This window comes from Vombatus ursinus, unplaced genomic scaffold (assembly GCF_900497805.2).
Source record: "Vombatus ursinus unplaced genomic scaffold, bare-nosed wombat genome assembly UNPS02010284.1, whole genome shotgun sequence".
Taxonomy (NCBI): Eukaryota; Metazoa; Chordata; class Mammalia; order Diprotodontia; family Vombatidae; genus Vombatus; species Vombatus ursinus.
Genome location: NW_020950062.1, coordinates 247,160 through 266,943, shown reverse-complemented (window position 1 = coordinate 266,943; position 19,784 = coordinate 247,160). Strand labels below are relative to the sequence as shown.

Below are 19,784 nucleotides of genomic sequence, written 5' to 3'. Positions count from 1 at the left end.
CCACAGATGCATCTCCTTTGTCTTAGAAAGTCACCTTGCAAAATGGGCCTAAGTAGGTTGGTTTTGTTCTCTGTTCCCCATGCCATCCTTCTTCATAATCTTGGGGCTGATTTAAAGAGATTATTTGGGTCTCCAATGAGGCTTTGGGTAGACACAAACTCTTATAGCTTATTTTATATGGATGCTAGAGGAAGAAGGAGGGAAAAATTAAGGGCCCTAGAATGGAAATTGCAGAAAGACTCTTGGATGCCACTAACTTTCCAGACTACAAAAGTTTCCATTTCTTTTTAAAATTTTGTTTTATTGATATCTTCATTTATGTTGTCTAAATTTCCCCTTGAATCTTTTCTCCCTTTTTCCTCCAAGAGGGACATCCTATAACAAAGAATTTAAGTTCCCACTTCAAATATCGTTATCTTCCCAAAGAGAAATCCTCCCTCCTCCAATATTGTTACCCCCTCTCTCTGCTAGCCTCCCCCCCAACCCCCACCTGCCCCAGTGCCCTCGGTCTCAACTCAGGTGCATTTCCCTGTTTCTAGTCCTCATCTTACATAGCATACTTGGACTTTCTGGACCTGGCTGAGGATTGGCTATAATAGGGGAGGGGAATGGAAGAGAAAATAACCCCAAAACTCAGAGGCTTGAGGACACTCGAAGCACCTGTGCAGTAGCTCATTTTTGGTTTAAAGGATGGCTGGAGTAATAGAACTCAAAGGCAAGTCTTAAACCTAGATATTTGATTGTGCATACTGAGTCCCCTGGGGGAGGGAGGTGGTGTCTTCTTCACTTGGCTTCCCTGAGACTTCTCTTCCCCAAACTCCTTAGTCTAAACCAGGGTGACGAAGCAGGTTCCCCACCCCTTGCCTAAACCCCAGACCATCTCTGATGGAGTAGCATGGATAGTAATGACTGACTATGGGGTGACTCACAGTTCTGGGTCATGAGTACTCAGTAAACACTCTCAACTTTATCTTTCCTGCAAGATGAGTCAAATCTTATTGGGTCTTTATAATAGGATGCTGGCTGAGATTCCTCTCTTGTTGCATCTTCAACAGGGAAAAAATGGCTCCCAACAACTGTTAGCTAACATCCTTCTGCCTACTCTTTGGCAAAGTGGGATAGTGACTTGCTTATTCCCAAGTAGAGGAATAATAATAATAATAACTCATATTTCTATGGCACTTTTGCACTTTGTGAGCTAGGTAGGACACATAATATTATCATTTACATTTTGTTGTTCAGATGTGTCCAACTCTTTGTGACCCCATTTGGGGCCTTCTCCAGCTCATTTTATGGATGAGGAAACTGAGGCAAACAGGTTTAAGTGACTCGCCCAGGGACACATAGCTAGTAAGTGTCTGAAGCTGGGTTTGAATTCAGGAAGATGAGTCTTCCTGATTCCAGGCCTGGCACTCCATCCACTGCACCACCTAGCTGCCCATTTTAAAATTAAAATTTCCATTTTACCGATGTAGAAACCAAACCTTGGAGAAGTTGGCACTTGCCCACTGCCACACAGCTATTACATGGAGGAAGAACTTGGGCTTCTGACTCCAAATCCACACTTCTTTCTACCACACTACAGCCTGCATAGTACCAGAGGAACTGTAGTATAGTGGAAAGCATATTGTCCTTCAGACACCGGGATTTGAACCCAAGTTCTGTGATTCCAAATCAGCATTTTCTTCACTACACATTCCACCTCCCCCTGATTAGCTTTGTGACCATAGGCAATTTCTCAGAGACTCAGTTTCTTCATTTGTAAAATGGGGATAATAAAACTGTTACTCCTCTCCTCATAGGATTGCTATAAGAAAAGTACTGGGCAATGTGCTCTAGAAATGAGCTTTATGGTCATTATTACTAGGAGCACATATCAATTCTTGTTTGTCTTAGGATCACAGAGTTAGAACTAGAAGAAATGTAGAGGTTATTTGATCTGGGTCTCCAGTTTTACAAGTGAGGGAATTAAGGCCCAGATACTTATTTTATATAAATTCAGAGCTAGAAGGCACCGAAGAGATCGTCTAGAATTCAGGAGTGGGGAACCTGTGACCTTGAGGCCACATGTGGCCTTCTAGGTCCTTGGGTATGGCTTTTTTACTGAATTCAAGTTTTACAGAACAAATCCTTTTATTAAGGGGATTTACTCTGTAAAGTTTGGATTCAGTCAAAGGGCCACATTTGAGGGCCTAGAGGGCCACATGTGGTCTTGATGTCGAAGATTCTCCACCCCTGTTCTAGATCAATCCTCTCATTTTGTAAACGGGGAAACTGAGGCCTAGAGAGGTAAGATACTTAAAGCGGTAGATAAAAGAGCCTGTTTGGGAACCCAGTTCTTACGACTGGACTTGAAATCAGGAAGACCTGGGTTCAAATCCTGTCTCAGATACTTACTGTCTGTATAACCCTGGACAAGTCAATTGACTTCCTTGGGCCTCAGTGTCCTTATTAGTTAAATGAGGGGGTTGGACTTGATGGCTTCTAAGGTCTCTTCTAACTCTAAATCTGATCCTTTAACTCTCGATTCAACATTCTTTTCCCTGTACCATATGGTTTCCTTATACCGTACTGCAAGAAGACTGAAACCAACAGTGGGGTCTGGAAGATACCACAACGGTCTGAAAAGTGAAAAATTTAATCAAATGGTTATGTAGTCAAAACAGCGGGCGTCTGGGCATCCCTCCTCCCAAACCTTCCTCCTGCTGCTTTGAATTGACAGGATGTTTTAGCATCGTACGGAGAAGCGAGGATGCAGCAGGCAAAGTATGAGAGTGTCAGAGAGGTATAATTTCCAGACCTTGGGCTTATTCTCCCACTCACACCCTGAGTCATATTGCCAATTTGTAAAGCTCATGAAGATGAAAGGAACTCTGGAAATAGCCAGTATTTTCGGCATAAGGAAGATAGCTGTGTCAGTTAACCTCCTAAAGAACTTATTGGCTCTCTGTTCCCCACAAACAACAATTCTCCTAGCGTGATTCCAAAATAAAATACTGATTTTAATCACAAGGTTACAGTTCATGCTAGGCTGGAGGAAAACATCAGTTGGTACCAGCAAATGTTATTCCCGGGTTCATAGGATTTCAAGCTGGAGGGGATTTTAGAGATCCTCTAATCTAATAATGATAGCTAACTTTTACATAATGCTTAAAGTTTTACACAACACATTGCATACATGATCTCATTTTATCCTCAGCAGAGCTCAGTGAGGGAGATGCAATAGGTATTATTTCCCCCATTTTATAGAATAGCATACTGAGGTTAAGGGACTGGCCCAAAATCATACAGTTAATCAGTTTCAGAGATTCGGATTCAAACCCAGGTCCCTCTAGCTCTTAAGTCCAGCCTTCTTTTCACTATATCCCAAGCCCTCCACCCTCTCTGGAGTTTTAATATATTATGTACATAGAGTGATTTAATTAATAAAGGAAACTCTTGATAGCCTCTTTAGCCCTCCTGCCACAGATCAGCAATTCATCTAGAATTTTAGTTTTAGAGAGTTGCCTGGAGCACTGAGAAATTAAGTGATTTGTTCATGGCCACATAGCTAATGTGTCAGAGGTGGGATTTGAACCCAGGTCTTCCAGCCTCCAAATTTATCACTCTATCCTCTCTGTCATGCCTGGACCTTTCCAGGTATAGACCACATGTATGTGGCGAGAGGTTCAGAAGAACACAAAAAAGCCCCTTTTCATGCTGTGAGCTTGGATATGTTTAATACAAGGGTCCTATTGTCACCTCTGAATCTACTTATCCTTTCTTCCCAACTATAGTCCTATTGCTTTCTTTAGGGAGATTCAGAAGGATAAGGTAGGCACTGGAGAGTAAGACATCCGTGATCAAAGAGTTTGTGTGGTAATCTACCCTGGGATGTCCAGGTATCCGTCTCTGGGTCATAACAATCAAATGAGTCTGAGTCTTCAATGTTGCTGTCCATGGTTAGCCTCCGGCCTCCAGTCACATAGAGCTTGTCCCCAATCACTGTGGCCCCATGGTGCATCCTCCTGTCTTTCATGTCAGCACATTTCACAAATTTGTTGGTTTGAGGGTCATAAGCAAGGAGCCTCCTTGTATAACCTGGGAATAGAGTAATGCATTGTCACCATCAGCATTGTGCTCAGCCCTGTGTTAACATTTTCATTGGTGACTTGGATGAAGGCAGACACAGCATGTACATCAGGTGTGCACATGGCACAAAATTGGGAGAGGTGGCTAAGCTGAAATTCACTCAGCAAAGACATAGTCGTATATTTGAGTTTAAGAAATTGACTTCAAAAGTACAAGATGGTTAGTCGGCAGTTTGTCTGAGAAAGATCGAGGGGTTTTTAGTGGGCTCTAAGTGCAATCTGAGTCAATAGTGGGATTTTTGTTCTTTTGGTCTAGATCTGGGATTTTATCTGTGAGGAAGCTCCCTCTACCAGTGCAAAATGACAACCTCCCTTCAACTTAAAGGCTTAGAGAGTTGCTTGGGATATGGAGAGTTTAAGCCACATGCTTGGGATGCCAATCCAGGATGGATCAGAGGTGAGACTTGAATCTAGGTCCTTCCAACTCCAAGTCTAGCTGTTTCTCATTCCATGCTTCCTCTCAGTAGTCAGAAAAGCTAATGCATAAGAGAATGCATTTAGACTGCATTAAGATAACACCCCCCCCCAAGTGTAAGGAGGGGGTAATCCCATGTATTCTGTTCAGTACACAACACAGAACGGAATATTGCATTCAGTCCTGATTATCACATTTTAGGAAGGACAGTGATAGGCGAGGGATTATTCAGATAAAGGCAGCTAGAATGGTGAAGGGATTTGAGGTTGTGCCATATGAAGACTGGATGAATGAAATATGGATAAAAAGAAAAGAAAAGAGAAAAAGAAGAAAAAAAGAGTCTCTTCTTGGAAAGAGAAGATTTAGGGTGGATCTGATCTCTTCAAATACTAAAAAGGCTGGCATGGAGAAGAGAGATTAGGCTTGTTCTGTTTGACTCAGGAAGGCAGAATTAGAAGCCAAGACCAGAATGCGCAAAGAGACCAATGTGGGCTTTATTTAAAGGCCTTCCTAACAATTAGCACAAGCCCAGCATTGAAGAACCTGCCTTGGGAAGTGGTGGGTTCCCCATCCCTGGAGGTGTTTGAGCAAAATCTGATGCTTATTTGTCAGGGTTTTGTAATGCGGGTTCTTTTGGGGGCAGGAGTCACTAAATGACCATTGAGGGTCCTCCTGAGTCTGAAATTTTGGAAATCTCAGCCCATTCCAGCTTTGGGGAACAGCCCATGCAAAAGCAAAGAGGCAGAAGATAGAGATGGAAGGCTCCTGGCCTGACTGGCTGGAACCCAGAGAGCAGACAGGGAAATGACATGGATCCTAGGACCAAGAGCTGGAGATTACCAATTCCAAACACTTCCTAGTATGGAGTGGTCTCCACTTGACAAGGGCTTTAAGAAGCTCAAATGGCCAGTGAAACAATTTTGGTTTCTTTATTTTTTCCTCTAAATGTCAGCTATTAAGGGGCAAGAACCATAGTCCATTGCCCAGCCATGTGCAACATATGTTACCTGATGACATAATCTGTCACCTAGAAGAGTGTCATGTAGGCTGTGGGCACTAGGTCAATGGTAAAAGTCCTAAGTGGACTGAGATGATTATTAGTGGGTTCTCACTTCTGACCATTGGATACAGTACACCTAGTACTTGATGGTTATTTAGCCCCGGTTACTTAGAGTCCAAATATATCTCTTTAACTCTGACATATTTGTTCACTTATTTGTAGTTTGTTTTCGGAGGCAATTGGGGTTAAGTGACTTGCCCAGGATCACATAGCTAGTAAGTATCTATGGCTGGATTTGAACTCAGGTTCTCCTGACTCCAGAGCTAGTGCTTTACCACTGCACCACCTAGAACTCTGATATGTTTAAACCTATTCAAGAACAGGGAGCTGGTATTCTCTCATTAATACAATTTAATAAAGAGAGGATAAAGAATTTTTGTAGATTGCTCATTATTCTAATGAGAGAGAAGTCCCTTTAAAAACAAAAACCTAAACTAAACTAACAAATTAACATGAAATAGTGTTTTAAAGTTTTAAGGTTTACGACGTGTTTTCTTCAGGACAGCTCTCTGAGATAGAGGGTGCAAGTATTGTTACCTTCATGATACAGATGAGGGAATTGAGGCTGAGAAAGGGGAGGGCACTTGCCCCAAATCCCCAAGGTAGTAAATGTCAGAGCTGGGATTTCAAGACCAGACCTCTTTCTAATTTCTATTAAAAAAGGTGAATGGTCAGTTAGAATGGCATTTTCCTTTGAGTGACTCTTCTCTAATGGAGAACCCAAGGTCATACCCAAATGTAGTCACACTTCAGGCAAACTTACCTCCAACAATGATAATTTGGCTCCTGAGCACCACTGCTGGAGCACAGACATTCTTGATCATTCTGGTCTCCATTCTGAACCATGTATTTCTGGAAATATGGTAAACCTGTAAGAGAATATGGCAGGGTCACAGCAATCAGGGCACAGCATTGTTTTTAAGTCATTGAAGTATATTCCTTATCCAGAATAAAAGTACAGAAGGTAATATGATTCCAGGATGATCCCATGACACTCAAAGTTTAATCTTGATGTGGCCAAGTGTTTTATAAAATAGTCCAGTATTTCTGCATAATAGGATGCTCATAGGATTGGGACCTGGATCATGCATAGCTCAACTCTCTTGTTTTTAATATTTGGCTAACCAAGGAACTTGTGACTTACACAAATGGTGAGTTTCAGAGATAGGGTTCAAACCCCAATCTTCCAAATCAAGTACAAACATTGATTTAAATGCCACTCCACTCTTGGTTCTCTTCACTTTTCTGCCTCCATCCCCGCTCCCCTCTCACCCTAGAGATGCATTTGTCTCTGTGGCTTCCTTCTCCGATTGGTGAAGAAGTCCCTGAGCCAACCATACTCACTTCCTTCCTGGCTCTTCTTACTCTCTGGCCTTTTACACCTTCCTCCCCCAGCCTAACTTTTCAGCTTTATTTTATATTAGAAGGTAAACTCCGTGAGAGCAAAAACTGTCTTTCTTTTTCCTTGCATTTGTATTCCCAGCACTTAGCATAGACTACATAATAAGTACTTAATAAATGTTCTCTCTCTCTCTCTCTCTCTCTCTCTCTCTCTCTCTCTCTCCCTATATCTATCTGTCATCTATCCATCACTGTCTAGCCATCTACCTCTCTATTCTTTTTTCTATCACTATCTCTCTCTATCCATCTCTTCCTCCATTTCTCTCTCCATCTGTCTATCCCCCCCGGGTTCACTTCTTTCTCTGGAAGGCACTTTGAAGGTCGCCTCATTTTATGGTGAGGAAGGGAGGCCCAGAATGTGAAGTGATTTGCTCAGGGTCACACACTTGGCAGGTGCCAGAGCTAGAATTGGACAAGGGTCCCTGACTCCACATCCTGCTCTCCTGCCCAACATTATACTATCTCCCACTTCCTTCTACACCACATTGCCTCTCAGAGCTTTGAATGTACCCCATTTAACAGGAAATGTAGAGACATGTATACCTTCTAGATCAGTGTATTTCCACCAGCTTAATGTTAGATCCCTCCCACTTTTCAACATACTCTGAAGGCAAGAAAAGAGGGTCTGAGTTCTGCTTATTCCATTTGGAGCAGGTGGGGTGGCCTTTGAACCACTTAGCACAGAAGCAGAATCTGAGAATTGGAAGCCATTTAAGGGCCATCTGATCTAGCCTGTATTTGAATGGAAATCTCCATTACAAGATAAGTGAGCAACCAGCCTTGTCCTGAAGACCTTTTGTGAACAGGTGCCCACCACTTCCTGAGACAGCCCATTCCACTTTGAGGTAGCTCTAATTGGTAGGTGGCACAGTACATAGAGCACTGGGCCTGGAATCAGGAAGACCTGAGTTCAAATCTGGCCTCAGACGCTAATTGTGTGTTCCTGGGCAGTTCACTCAACCCTATTTGCCTCAGTTTCCTCATCTGCAAAATGATCTGGAGAAGAAAATGGCAAACCACTCCAGTATCTTTGCCAAGAAAACCCCAAATGGGGTCACAAAGAGTTGGATACAACTGAAACAATTCAACAACAAAAAATCGGTAAGAAGGTTTCCTCCTTATAGTTTCATTGATCTGAAGCTGGAAGGGTTCTCAGAGGTGGTTTTTAGTTCAGCCCTTTCATTTTCCAGGTTAGGAAATGGAAGTACGGGTCATACAGACAATGTCAGAAGCAGAAGGTCCGCTGACTTAAGAACCAGCATTCTTTCCTTTATACCACACTGCTTCCATATAGCAAGCCTAAATCTCTCTCTCTGAATTCTTGCTTACAAATGATGCGAAGAGTTTTTCCTTTTGCTATGTAAAGTTTTTTTTTTTCTGACGGAAGGAAGAAGAGAAAAGGAAAGAATACAGGAAAAAAAAAAGAGAAGAAGGGCAGTATTTCAGCAATGGTTTCGTGTAAGGTAAAAGCTAGAGCTCTGGTGGAGTTGGAACCTCTCTCAGACTCAGTCTCCTCATATGACAAGTGGGAGTAATAATACCAGCTGCCTGAAAGAGATGTGATAATATATGGAAAGGGCTTTGTAAACCTTAAAGTGCCTTATAAATGTCATCTATCCTCCTCTTCCTCATTATTATTAGACACACCTGTGAGGTATAATGCTTACAGTGTTCCAACACAATGGTTGGGAAATACTATATTAACTAATTATTTCCTATATAAATTTTATCGTGTGAATTTCCTCTTTAAAAATAACAATGATAGGGGTAGCCAGGTGGCACAGTGGATAGAACACCAGTCCTGGAGTCAGGAGGACCTGAGCTCAAATCTGGCCTCAGACACTTGACACTTACTAGCTATGTGACCCTGGGCAAGTCACTTAACCCCACGGCCTAGCAAAAAAAACAAAAACAAAAACAAACAAACAAAATAACAATGATAAATAACATTTTAGCGCTTAATTTGTGCTAAGCATTTTATAATTACTAGCTCACGTGATTTTCATAACAGCCCTGGTAGGGGTGCTATAATTATCCCCATTTTTGCGGCTGAGGAAACTGAGGCAGATAGAGGTTAAGTGATTTGCCCAAAGTCACACAGCTAGTAAGTGTTGAGGCTAGATTTGAACTCATGTCTTCCTGACTCCAAGTCCTACATTCTATCCACTAAGCCACCCAGGTGCCCCATAAAAAGCATCCTAAATTGAAGAGAATCCATTCATGAGAAACTTGGAGATTATCAATATGGCATAATTTTCATGTGAGTATACTTAAGCATGGAAATGTATTGCAGGTAGAATCTCCCTCTTTGGAAGCTTGATAGAATGAGTTCTTATTGGTCCAGGATTGTATAAAAAGGACCCTACCTGAAGGAAGGGAGATGCACTGGATGGAACTCCAGAGGTTTCTCTTGGCCTTTGATTCAATGAAGCAAGGAAGCAATAATGTGTTATAGGAGATGAAAAAATGGGAAAGCAATTCACAGCATTGCTAATCATCTTTGGAAAAGACTTGAAAATCCTCTTAGGAAAAGCTAATCTGGGTTTTATTTTACCAAGGTGAGTAAATGCCACCTTGTCTTTCCTTCTGAATCTGTACTGGGTACAGTTTCATTAACAGAATAATAACAATAAAAGCTCTTTATGGCTTGCAAAGCAGTATACATATGTTAACTGATTTGATCCTCATTTGAATAAAAATTTTCTCGACAATATTAACCATTTCTCGGAAAGTAGGTGGCAAGTTGGCCTGTAGAAGAGAAGGCTTGGAGTGGGCCATTGGAGGAAACATGATATTTAAGTTAGTATATTTAAGTAGTCAGAGACTGGTATGTAGATAAGGGACTACACTAATTCCATTTGTGCTGAGAGGGCAAAACTAAGAGATTGGGTAGAAGATGGAGAGGCAAATTTGGGCTCAATAAGAAGAAAAATTTGTTAACAATTAATTTGTCAGGAGAGGATGAGTTCCCCATTGTTGGAGGTCATCAAGTAGAAGCTATCAGGGAAGTTGTAGGGGGGATTGCAGTGAATTATGAACACAAAGTGTGTTATTATGATGATGTGGCTTGTCACAAAAGCTAGTGCAATCTCAGGCCTATGGCCCAGAGTACGGGGATAATGGTCATGCTCTACTCTGGTAATGTGTTTCAGTTCTGGGTGCCACATTTTAAGAAGGACATCAACTAATTTGAGAATGTCCAGAGGAGGGCACCCAAGATGGTAGATGACCTTGAGATCATTATCATCATCATCATCATCATCATCATCATCATCATCCTCATCATCCTCATCATCCTCATCCTCCTTATCCCTAGCATTTATATAACACTTTAAGGTTTACAAAGTGCTTTACAAATATTATCTCACTCTATCCCCAAAATAACCCTAGGAGGTAGGTACTATTATTACCCCCATTTTACAGATGAATGGATTGAGGCATATGAGATCATGACATATGAAGACTGGTTGAAGGAGCCGACTATGTTTAACTTAGAGAACAGAAGACTTAGCAGGGACAGGTGATAAGTGTCTTCTAGTATTTGAAGGGCTGTCAAGTGGGAAGAGGGATTATACTAATTTTGTTTGACCCTAGAGGGCAGAAGCAGGAACAGTTGGTGAAAGTTGCATAGAATTAGATGGTGACTTGAAGTAAAGGCAAAATTCCCTACCAACTAGACCTAGCGGAAAATGGAAAACGGACTGCCTTGAGGCATGGTGGGCTCCCTGTCACTGGAGGATTTCAAGCTGAGGATGGATGAACACTCATCTGGTATGTCATCATTGGGTCTCTTATTCAGGTAAGGGTTAGAGTAGATGGCCTTTGAGGTCCTTTCCAATCCTAAGTCCAATTCCTATAGTCCTATACAGTGTCAGTCATTTCCCCTTGCAGAACTTAGTGAGATTATTCAGAAGTAGAATCAGGAACAAAGATTGGATTGATAAGACAGGAATGTGCAGGTTGAAGGCCAATGCCCTGTTTCCCAAACCAAACCCCACAGTTGTGCTTAAAAATCCCAACCTGCTTCATCAAATAACTCTAAACATTCATCTTCAATATGTTTGAATGAGTGAAATTCCCTTTTCAAAGCCAGGGCTAAAGAGCCAAGAAAAGCATCTGAACTTACTACTTTTAATTTTTTTTCCATTGCTCCAACTGGAAACAGCCACATGTATTATACTTCTTGGCTCTGTGACTTGTTTGATTGTATCATTTAATTCTTGAAAGGGTAGCATGGATGATTCAGAGGTTTTCAGGATGATAACTGTGTTCTGTTCTTCTCTGCTGAGGAAGTAGAAGACCAAATCCCAAATCCCTTTCTCTCCCAATAGGAAGGTAGCAGGATGGGGGAAGAAGGATGGCCAAAGGGAATGGTTTGGTTAGGAGAGGAGGTGCCCTTCAGTCTCACACGGCATCACGTAGGCATGGGGCAGCATGAATAGGGAATAAAAATTCCTCGTTATACCTGTCTTCTGTGGTTACAGGTTGGGGAAAGCCAGAAGTGACTCTTTCTCTCCATCTAAAGGAAGCAGGGTTTGTGAAAGTCTGTTGGTAACAGGGAATTAGCTGAGAGCAGGCTAGACAATGGATGAGTCAGTAAAGTATGAGCAATAAGAAAAACAAGGATTAAGTTAGTTAAGACCAAGAGTAGGAGGGGGACATTTTGGGGAGGTGAAATTAGAATGGATACCTATGAAGAACCCATTCAGACAGACTTTCTTGTGTGGGAACCAGGGAAAGAGAACAATCATTTCAGATTGTCAGGGAACTGACTGGGATTTCAGTTCTGTGTGAACTCAAAGGAAAGAGAGGGATGGAAAAAAGAGCTTTAAAAATACTTGTTTTCTCAAAAGCCAAAATTTAGAGACAATTCTCCCTAAGGAAATAACTCTTGGTAAGCTTAAGATCAGAGCTGGCACAGTGGAAAGGGTGCTAGATTTAGATTCAGCTGACTTGGGTTCAGATCATAGTTTGGATACTTACTAACTGTGTGACCTTGGGAAAGTCCTTTCCCTGGCAAAATCTGTAAAAATTATCTGTAAGATGAAGGATTTGGATTAGATGGCCTTTAATGTCCCTTCCAGCTTTAAATCTATGATCCTATGATCTGTGAAGGGCATCCAGGTGGCACAGTAGAGAGAAGGCCAGGCTTGGAGTCAGGAAGACTCATCTTCCTAGCTGTGTGACCCTGGGCAAGTCACTCAACCCTGTTTGCCTCAGTTTCCTCATCTGTAAAATCGGTGGGAGAAGGAAATGACAAATCACTCCAGTATCTTTGCCAAGAAGATCCCAAATGGAGTCAGAGAGACAAGAATGAAAAACAATTGAATTGAGTGATCTGTATGATACTATGAAAAATGGAGGTAGAAATAGGGAAGAATTAGGAAGAGAAACTAGGTTTATCTCTTAGCCATCTTTCTATCTAATACTCAGGGAACAGTAATCACATCAATATAACAACTACAACTGGAAAAGAAATGACGGTTTGCTATCCCTTGTGACTGCTTAGAACAAAGTTCCCTTCCTTAGCCACCATTCCCTAGTAAATGTTGTATCCTCATAGTAGAATTTAAGCTTCATTCAGTCAGAGACTTTTGTTTTTGTTATCTAAGAGTCTAGAATAGTGCCTGGGCACATACAGGCCCTTAATGAATACTTGTTGATCGTTGATTGATTGAATCTGGGGAGCTGGGGGAGAAAGACCTTGGCTGGGAGAGGGCTGATTTACCTACCAGCATATAGTCAACGCTCCTCAATAATTCATAGATATAATAAAGTGTTTCCTTGGTGACTTACTAGTGATAGGGGGAAATAGAAGAAAATAAGGGAATTGGTTCCCAAGGCCATTATCAAAAGCCCTAAAGCTAGGTTTGCAGGTGATAGAATGGGAAGGCTTAATTAGCCCAGAGCAATGTATTTGTAGGCAATTCCATTTTTTAAGACTGGGCCTACCTTCAGAGTATTTAATAGAGGACTCAACTTGTGATGGAATGAGCTACTCAGGAAGGGTTCAAACACATCAGGGATTAGGGCAATCCTAATATCCTAAAGTAAGAGAAGGTAATCTCTCCTCAGATGAATGGGGTCTGAATTGGCATTCAAATGAGTGTTAATTCAAAGATCAGGCTGAGCCAAGACTGTTTCTTTGAAACATCAAAATCCAAGAAGCTGAAAGAGTCTAAAGTAGAAAATCAGATGGAGGAGTAAAGATTCAGGGCTAGAGGCCAGTACTGGGTCAGGAGGCAAGACACAGGGAGAGAAAAGGCGCCTGACCTATTTTTTCCAAATCTTCTATCTTTCATAGAAGCTGCCTACATTTCTGCCCCCAACTCATGCTGATAGTTTGAAGGGGGTGTGAACTGATTCCTCCACATCTCCTGATTTAGCTAAGTCAGTCAGGTTGTGGTTTTGGACATCATTCCTCTTCTCAGAATTCCTCACCAGACCTTCAGACCATGATATGACATGAGCGGAAGGCTTTTGTCAATTTCACGGTATACTTCTTGTGGGCTGACTCCCATGTTTTATCCTCAGTGCCCATGGCCTATCAAGCCTCTCAGATGGATACATATGCACAGACTCTTCCGCAGGTGAGGGCATCATACCTTCATGGAGGACCTAAGTAGATCACCTTCAGATTTCGAGCTGTGAGGTTTCTAGTTGGTACAAGGGCCTGTCAAGATGATGGAGCCACTGTCATCCACATTTAGGATTCAGTGATAGTGTCTCTTGCCCACAGATCAGGAATGAAAATGACCTGCTGCAAAGAATGCACAATTCCATGTGGCATTGATGGGGAGGGAAAGGTTCGGAAGGTTGTCTAGGTTGTTATACTCAGCGTGACGAGATCCCACACTCCCTAGAGATGGTGATCCAAACTTCAAATGCAGTTTTAACTCTGATTCACCCTTTCTCCCAATCAAGCAACCAATCAATAAGTGTAGTACAGTACAGTCTAGAATGGTATAGCATAGTATCGCAAAGTATAGCGAGTATAGTTTTCTTCTATAGTTAACTATTGGTCGATGCCTGTGCAGGGCTGCGAGAATAGAGCAAGGTGGTGTGGATTGTAAGAGAATGACCCATATGATGACATCAGATGTAGTGGAGTGGCCTCCACTATGAATGGTTTCTATGGTTCCCAGTATATCAAGGTAGGGGCAGAGGTGAACCAGTTAGTTCTTTGGGTTGTTAAATGCACCTTCCTCTGCCTTTGGAATTTCTTAGAAAGTTTTTGGATTGTACCAGCAATAGGGGTTCTGTTGGGTAGGAAAACCTGGGGATAAAGATGGGATGGAACCTCATGAATCTGAGGAGCCACTAAAGAGCTTCTGAGGAGGCAGGGGTCCCTCCCCCACTGCGGGGTTAATCTACTTTGAATATGTTCTCTGTCAACTATTACATGTTCTAGGAACTCTTCCTCCTTCTGAAATCAGCATTTCTTCAATTTGGCAAATAGCTGGTGGTGTTGTTAGGTGCAAGAGAACAGTTTGGATCAATTTTGAGTGCTGGGTCAGATCCCAGGAGTATATGTAGGAGCACATCATTGAGATTAACTGCCACTCCCTATTGAGGAAGTCTTGAAACACCAGTTTCATGAACCTCTGCTGACAAGAAGCGGCAAAGCACAAGCCAAGCAGCGTCCATACAGGTATGACAGTCTGGCTTCTGTTAATTTCCCCTATGCATCCATATTAGCTTGTATGTGCTGCAGAAGCACAATTTTTTATGCATCATCACCTCCTCTATTTGGTATTTCTGATCTGACATTGGTGCAACAACTACTAGTGAAGTAGATAGGTTCTGTGAAATAATATAGGTAAAGTGCTTTGCAAACCTTGAAGTGCTACATATGTGTTAGCTATATAATTATCATATGGAGAAGGAAATAGCAAATCATTCCAGTATCTCTGCCAAGAAAATCCCCCAAAGAGGTCACAACTGAAACGACTAAACAACAACAACAAAATTATTGTTATTGAGTTGTGGACTTAGAGTTCAGGAAGACCTAGGATAGAATGCCACTGCAGATTACCTATTAACTGTGTAATTCTAGGTTTCAAAATTTCCAAGAGGGCTACTGTCTCTGGAATGGTCAATGCATAGATCAAGCTGGCTGGGATTGGGTCTCCTAGAAGCAAACTGATCATTCAGTTGAATGCAATATGTAAGGACAACTTCTTTGTCATGACCATACTAAACATATCTCGATAGTTCTACACAGGGGAGGGAGCGCTGACTTAGGAGTCCTAAGGGGTGAGGGAATTATCTAGATTTTGTAACACTATCCAACAAATTGGGAAGATGGGAGAAGTGAGGTCTATGTGGGCTGAACACCTGACTTTTTCCCACTCAGATCTATAGTTGCTTACTGAGATGAGTTCTCATAGACTCTTTCCATAGCCACCATGACAGCATAGGAAGTCTGGGATATTTACCATTTATCTTTTCTGCTCCACAATAGAGTTCATAAAATTCACGAAGGCCCTTAAGTCTACTATAATTGGTGGCAGAGCTGGGCCCAGCAACACTCTAGAGTCCTAGCAGTTTGATTTCAAATATAAGAAATTGTTAGGATGAGGGATGGGAAAGGGTTGTAGTATAGCTTGATGGGAAGTATAATGGATTTGGAGAAAGAAGACCTTGATTCAGCAGCCTGTTTCGTCATTTATTACTTATGTGAACTTGGGCTCAACCTTTTTGGGCCTCAATTTCTTCATCTGTAAAAGAGAGCGTTGGACTAAATGACCTTTAGGGTTCCAAGATTACAGTTCTTAATCCATGATTCCTATGAGAAGTCTCATTACCCTTTCTTCTAGTGGCAGGGATGCACTGGACATGGTACCCATTGATTTAGCCCAGCTCTCCCCCACTGTTCAATGGGCTCCCAAAGATAGGCTGGCACAGAGACAGAGGGGACTTTCGTTGTGACTAAGTGCAGATGTTGAAGGGTACACACTTCCAAATAAGTGGGGGGTGAGTTGGTAACCATACTCTTTTAGAATGATCCATTGCAGATAGCAGAGGGCTACTCTTCTAAAAACTGACCCACCGAGGCCTGATTTACAGTCAAGAAGGAATTGCATCTCTTACCATCATTCCTTCCTCTGCTGGAGTCAAGTCTTTGGCTAGCAATCTTGGGTCTAAACACATATGGGATGGGGAATGTCTTTGAATTCCTAAAGGAAGCCCTCAAAACTGTCCATTAGAGGGCTATTTTCAGTGACCCAGTGGACACTCTGCCCTGTTGGCATGCAACCAGGAAAACTCCATTGGCCTGGACTTTGGGGAATGCCCAAAGAAGGAGGTCCAAATGAGCAAGGAACCCAGGAATGTCCTCCACCCATCCCTTGAAAAAACCTGGGACACTCCAGGTACTATCAGGGAAACTGATACCAGCATAGCCCTAGCCAAGTGTTCACTTTCCTCAGAGTGCAGATGCATCTTGCAGAGTAGCCATTTCCTCAGACGACTGTGGTAATTGTCACCAAAGTTCCAGAATCTCTGGAACCCCCTACTAGAGAGTTTTCAATATATATGGCTCTAATGTTGTTAGCCATAGGCTCTCTGCCTTTGGAGCCAGATCACTCTGTAATATCCCTGCTACCAGAGCTGATAGTTAGAAACAGTGCCAAGGCTGGAGAGGCATCATCCCCTTCTGGTGAAGATGGGCAGAGAAGAGATAGGATCCAAATGAGAAAAGTCATGTGCCAGGTTGGTGCTAGTGTTCCTTTGAAATGCCCAAGTGCAAAGGAGTTAAAAACAAAGTGGGAAATTGGTTGTAGGAGCAAAAATTAAAGCCCATAAAAGGAGATGAGATTCCAAGGAAGGTAACTTTGTTTGACTCAACCGGTATCCCCAAAGCTTCTGCCTTTGTAGTGACTGTGCAGCTTTCCTGCCCTGACCCTCTGGTGATAATATCTATCTGGTCATTGGTTGGGTTGGCCATACCCCTCCTTGACTTAGTAATGCTAAAAAGATTGTAGACCCTAGTACTATCTTCAATTTTCAATGGCAGAGAATAGTTTCAAGTGGCTTGGAGACAAGGCACTGGTCTGCTTGTGATATGTGGGAGTGGGAGTGGTCATGTACCATGTCATGGTACCACGTCAAATCTGGAGTTCTTCTTTGTATTAAAGCATCATCCTATATCCTCTTGAGGGGCTCATTTTGCTTGACTTGATTGGGCTCCCAGGAGATATGGCTGGCAGCTATGGTCTATGACTGGTCTTCTCTATCCAAGGCTGTGAAAGTAGTAGATTTAGGAATTGGAAACATCAGTTTTTACAGAGGAAACTCATCTATGATGTGAAGTGGGGGAGGATGTCCACACACTCAGGTATCACTTGTGAGAACCCACTTGACTCAAAGCATTGTGATCCTCAAGTCATCAACAGGAGCTGAAACCCTGGGTCCTTGAAAACCACAGCCCCAAAAGGATAGTCCAATTTCCCCTCTGTGAATTATTGGCGTCAGGAGAAGTGACCAGAGCAGAAACGAATGCTGTTTCCAGTTGAAGGTGCTCCTGACATTTTGCTAGAGGTATAGGAGTTGGGGAGGAAACTCAACCTGGACTCTGATAAGGCTTCGATTATTCTTTCAATCAATTAAGCCATTACAGCCAGTAGAATGAAATGAATGATGGACTTGGGTTCAAGTTCAGGCTTTGTCACTTACTAGTTGTGTGACCCTGGGAGAGTCATTTTACCTCTTCTGAGCCTCAGTTTCCTCATCTGTAAAATGGGCTAATAATTATACTTTCTACCTTACGGGGTTATCATGAGGATCAAAGAAGATACAATATACATAAAGCACTCTATAAAGTGTTATATAAATGTTAGCGGCTGAGTTTGTGTCTGAGTGGCCTAGGTGAGGCCTTTCTACTAAGTAAAAACAATGGTTAAAGATGCTTATAGAAAATGGAGAAAAAAAACCTTTTAACATTCTAAATGTTTTACTTTTATTAAGTAAGCTTCTCTGGGGCCCCATGAGTGCAATTAATCTTTTATCACTCACTTCAAATCCCAACCTTGGGGTATTATCTGACTACCATGGCTAGAATTGAATGTGCTATAGTGGAAAGAGAACTGAATTTGGAGTAAAGGGCCTGGCTTTTAGTTGCAGTTACTATCTATATGGTTTTGAGCAAGTCCCTTAAAATCTCTGGGCCTCATTTTCTATACACGGAAAATTAAAAGGGTTAAACCAGATGATCTAATTCTCAATCCAAATTCATGTGTAACTGATTTCTTTTTCCTCATTCATTATCAGTAGACTTCAGAGGCAGCTAGGTGACACTATGGATAGAGTACTGGAGTGGCAATCAGGAAGACCTAAGTTCAAATCCAGTCTCACACAATTACCAGTTTTGACCCTGGGTGTGAGAAATGATTCATTTGGAACTTTATCTATTCCAATTAGTATTAATTAATTTGATATGATTCCATAGGGGTAGTGATTATAAGTTCTGTGTATTAGGCCACAGAACTGTGAACTGCAGATTATAAGTTCATAGAAATCTAACTAGAGGCCCTCTACCCTTGTTTTTCCTTATTATGGTGACCAAGCCTAGCACAGCAAAGGTGACTCAATTACATGGAAAGTCCCCCAACTTATTTTTGTACCTCCCCACCACTCTCTTGACCAACATGAGCAGGTGATCATCTTATGACCATCTTATGATCATTTAGTCAGTGGAGATCCTCCATGCTTTTCCCAAGCCAAGACCCTCCCCCTGCTGACATATCATTTTTTGGCTAATATGTCATTTTGGGCCCTTGAAGCAAGGTCTATCAACCAATGAGATTCTGTATTTTGTGTAGCCCCTCTAGAGTGTTCAGGTATCAAACCTGGTATCAAGCCTTAAAAAAATAAGGCCATGGAGGAAGTGGGTATCTCAGATCATGAGCAAGATCTGAGTTCCACTTCATTAGAGGGGATCATGGACCCTTTAATAAAGTGTCATTGGCTCTGAGCTCTGGCTCATTTCCTTTTATTGTATGTTGGACGATTTTGAACTCCACATGGGCAAGTCACTTAACCTTTCTCAGCCTCAGTTTCCTCATCTGTAAAATACGGATAATAATAGTACCTACCTCTCAGGGTTGTTATGAGGAGAAAATGAGATAAGATATGTAAAGCAGATCACAAACCTTAAAGAGCTCTATAAATACTAGCTATTTTTATTATTTGGCATCTATGGCTGTCTTGTATTGCTAATTATTTTTGTTACATACGTGCAGTTGTTTAGTAGTTATATATGTGTAGTTGATTGCTATCCTTTACTTTGAGTCAAGGTGAAGTATGTCGACTGTGGTTGATCAGACTGATATGAACTCAGAAGGCTCTATCACAGGTTGGGCACAAGTGAACATTTAGGGTGGATTCTCTAAATTTGCGCGGCTCATGTTTCTTTTGAACTACTTCAATTCTGCTTTGCTCATAGAACACAGTGCCTTATCTGATGAGGGTACACTATGCTGGGTGGTCCTGTGCAGTGTCTCCCATATCATGTAATCAATTCCAAAGTTCTTCAGAGAGACCTTGAGAGTGTCCTTGTATTGCTTCATATACATACAAACATATATTTATGTACTAGGCTCCTGTTAAGTCCAAAGGTGCTAATAGTAGTTGGACATACAAAGTAGTATATGATGCAATGGCTTGTCTCAAGGAATTTATGGTCTCCCTGGGAAGATATTTAAATGTACTGACAGAAATCTCATGGTGTAGTCATTGAGTACTGGACTTGGAGATAAGAAGACCTGAGTTCAAATCC

General features: G+C 41.9%; 1 protein-coding gene across 1 annotated transcript in view; it reads right to left on the bottom strand.

Moving 5' to 3' along the window:
• Positions 1-2,723: 2,723 nt before the first annotated feature.
• KLHL38 (kelch like family member 38) overlaps positions 2,724-19,784 on the bottom strand; it is a 19,958-nt gene continuing 2,897 nt past the window's right edge. The window contains exons 3-4 of the mRNA XM_027854059.1: positions 6,369-6,474; positions 2,724-4,080 (exon numbers count right to left, since the gene is read on the bottom strand). Of these exons, the coding sequence (XP_027709860.1) occupies positions 3,791-4,080; positions 6,369-6,474 (396 nt within the window). The 3' untranslated portion in view covers positions 2,724-3,790. The remainder of the gene's footprint in view (positions 4,081-6,368; positions 6,475-19,784) is intronic.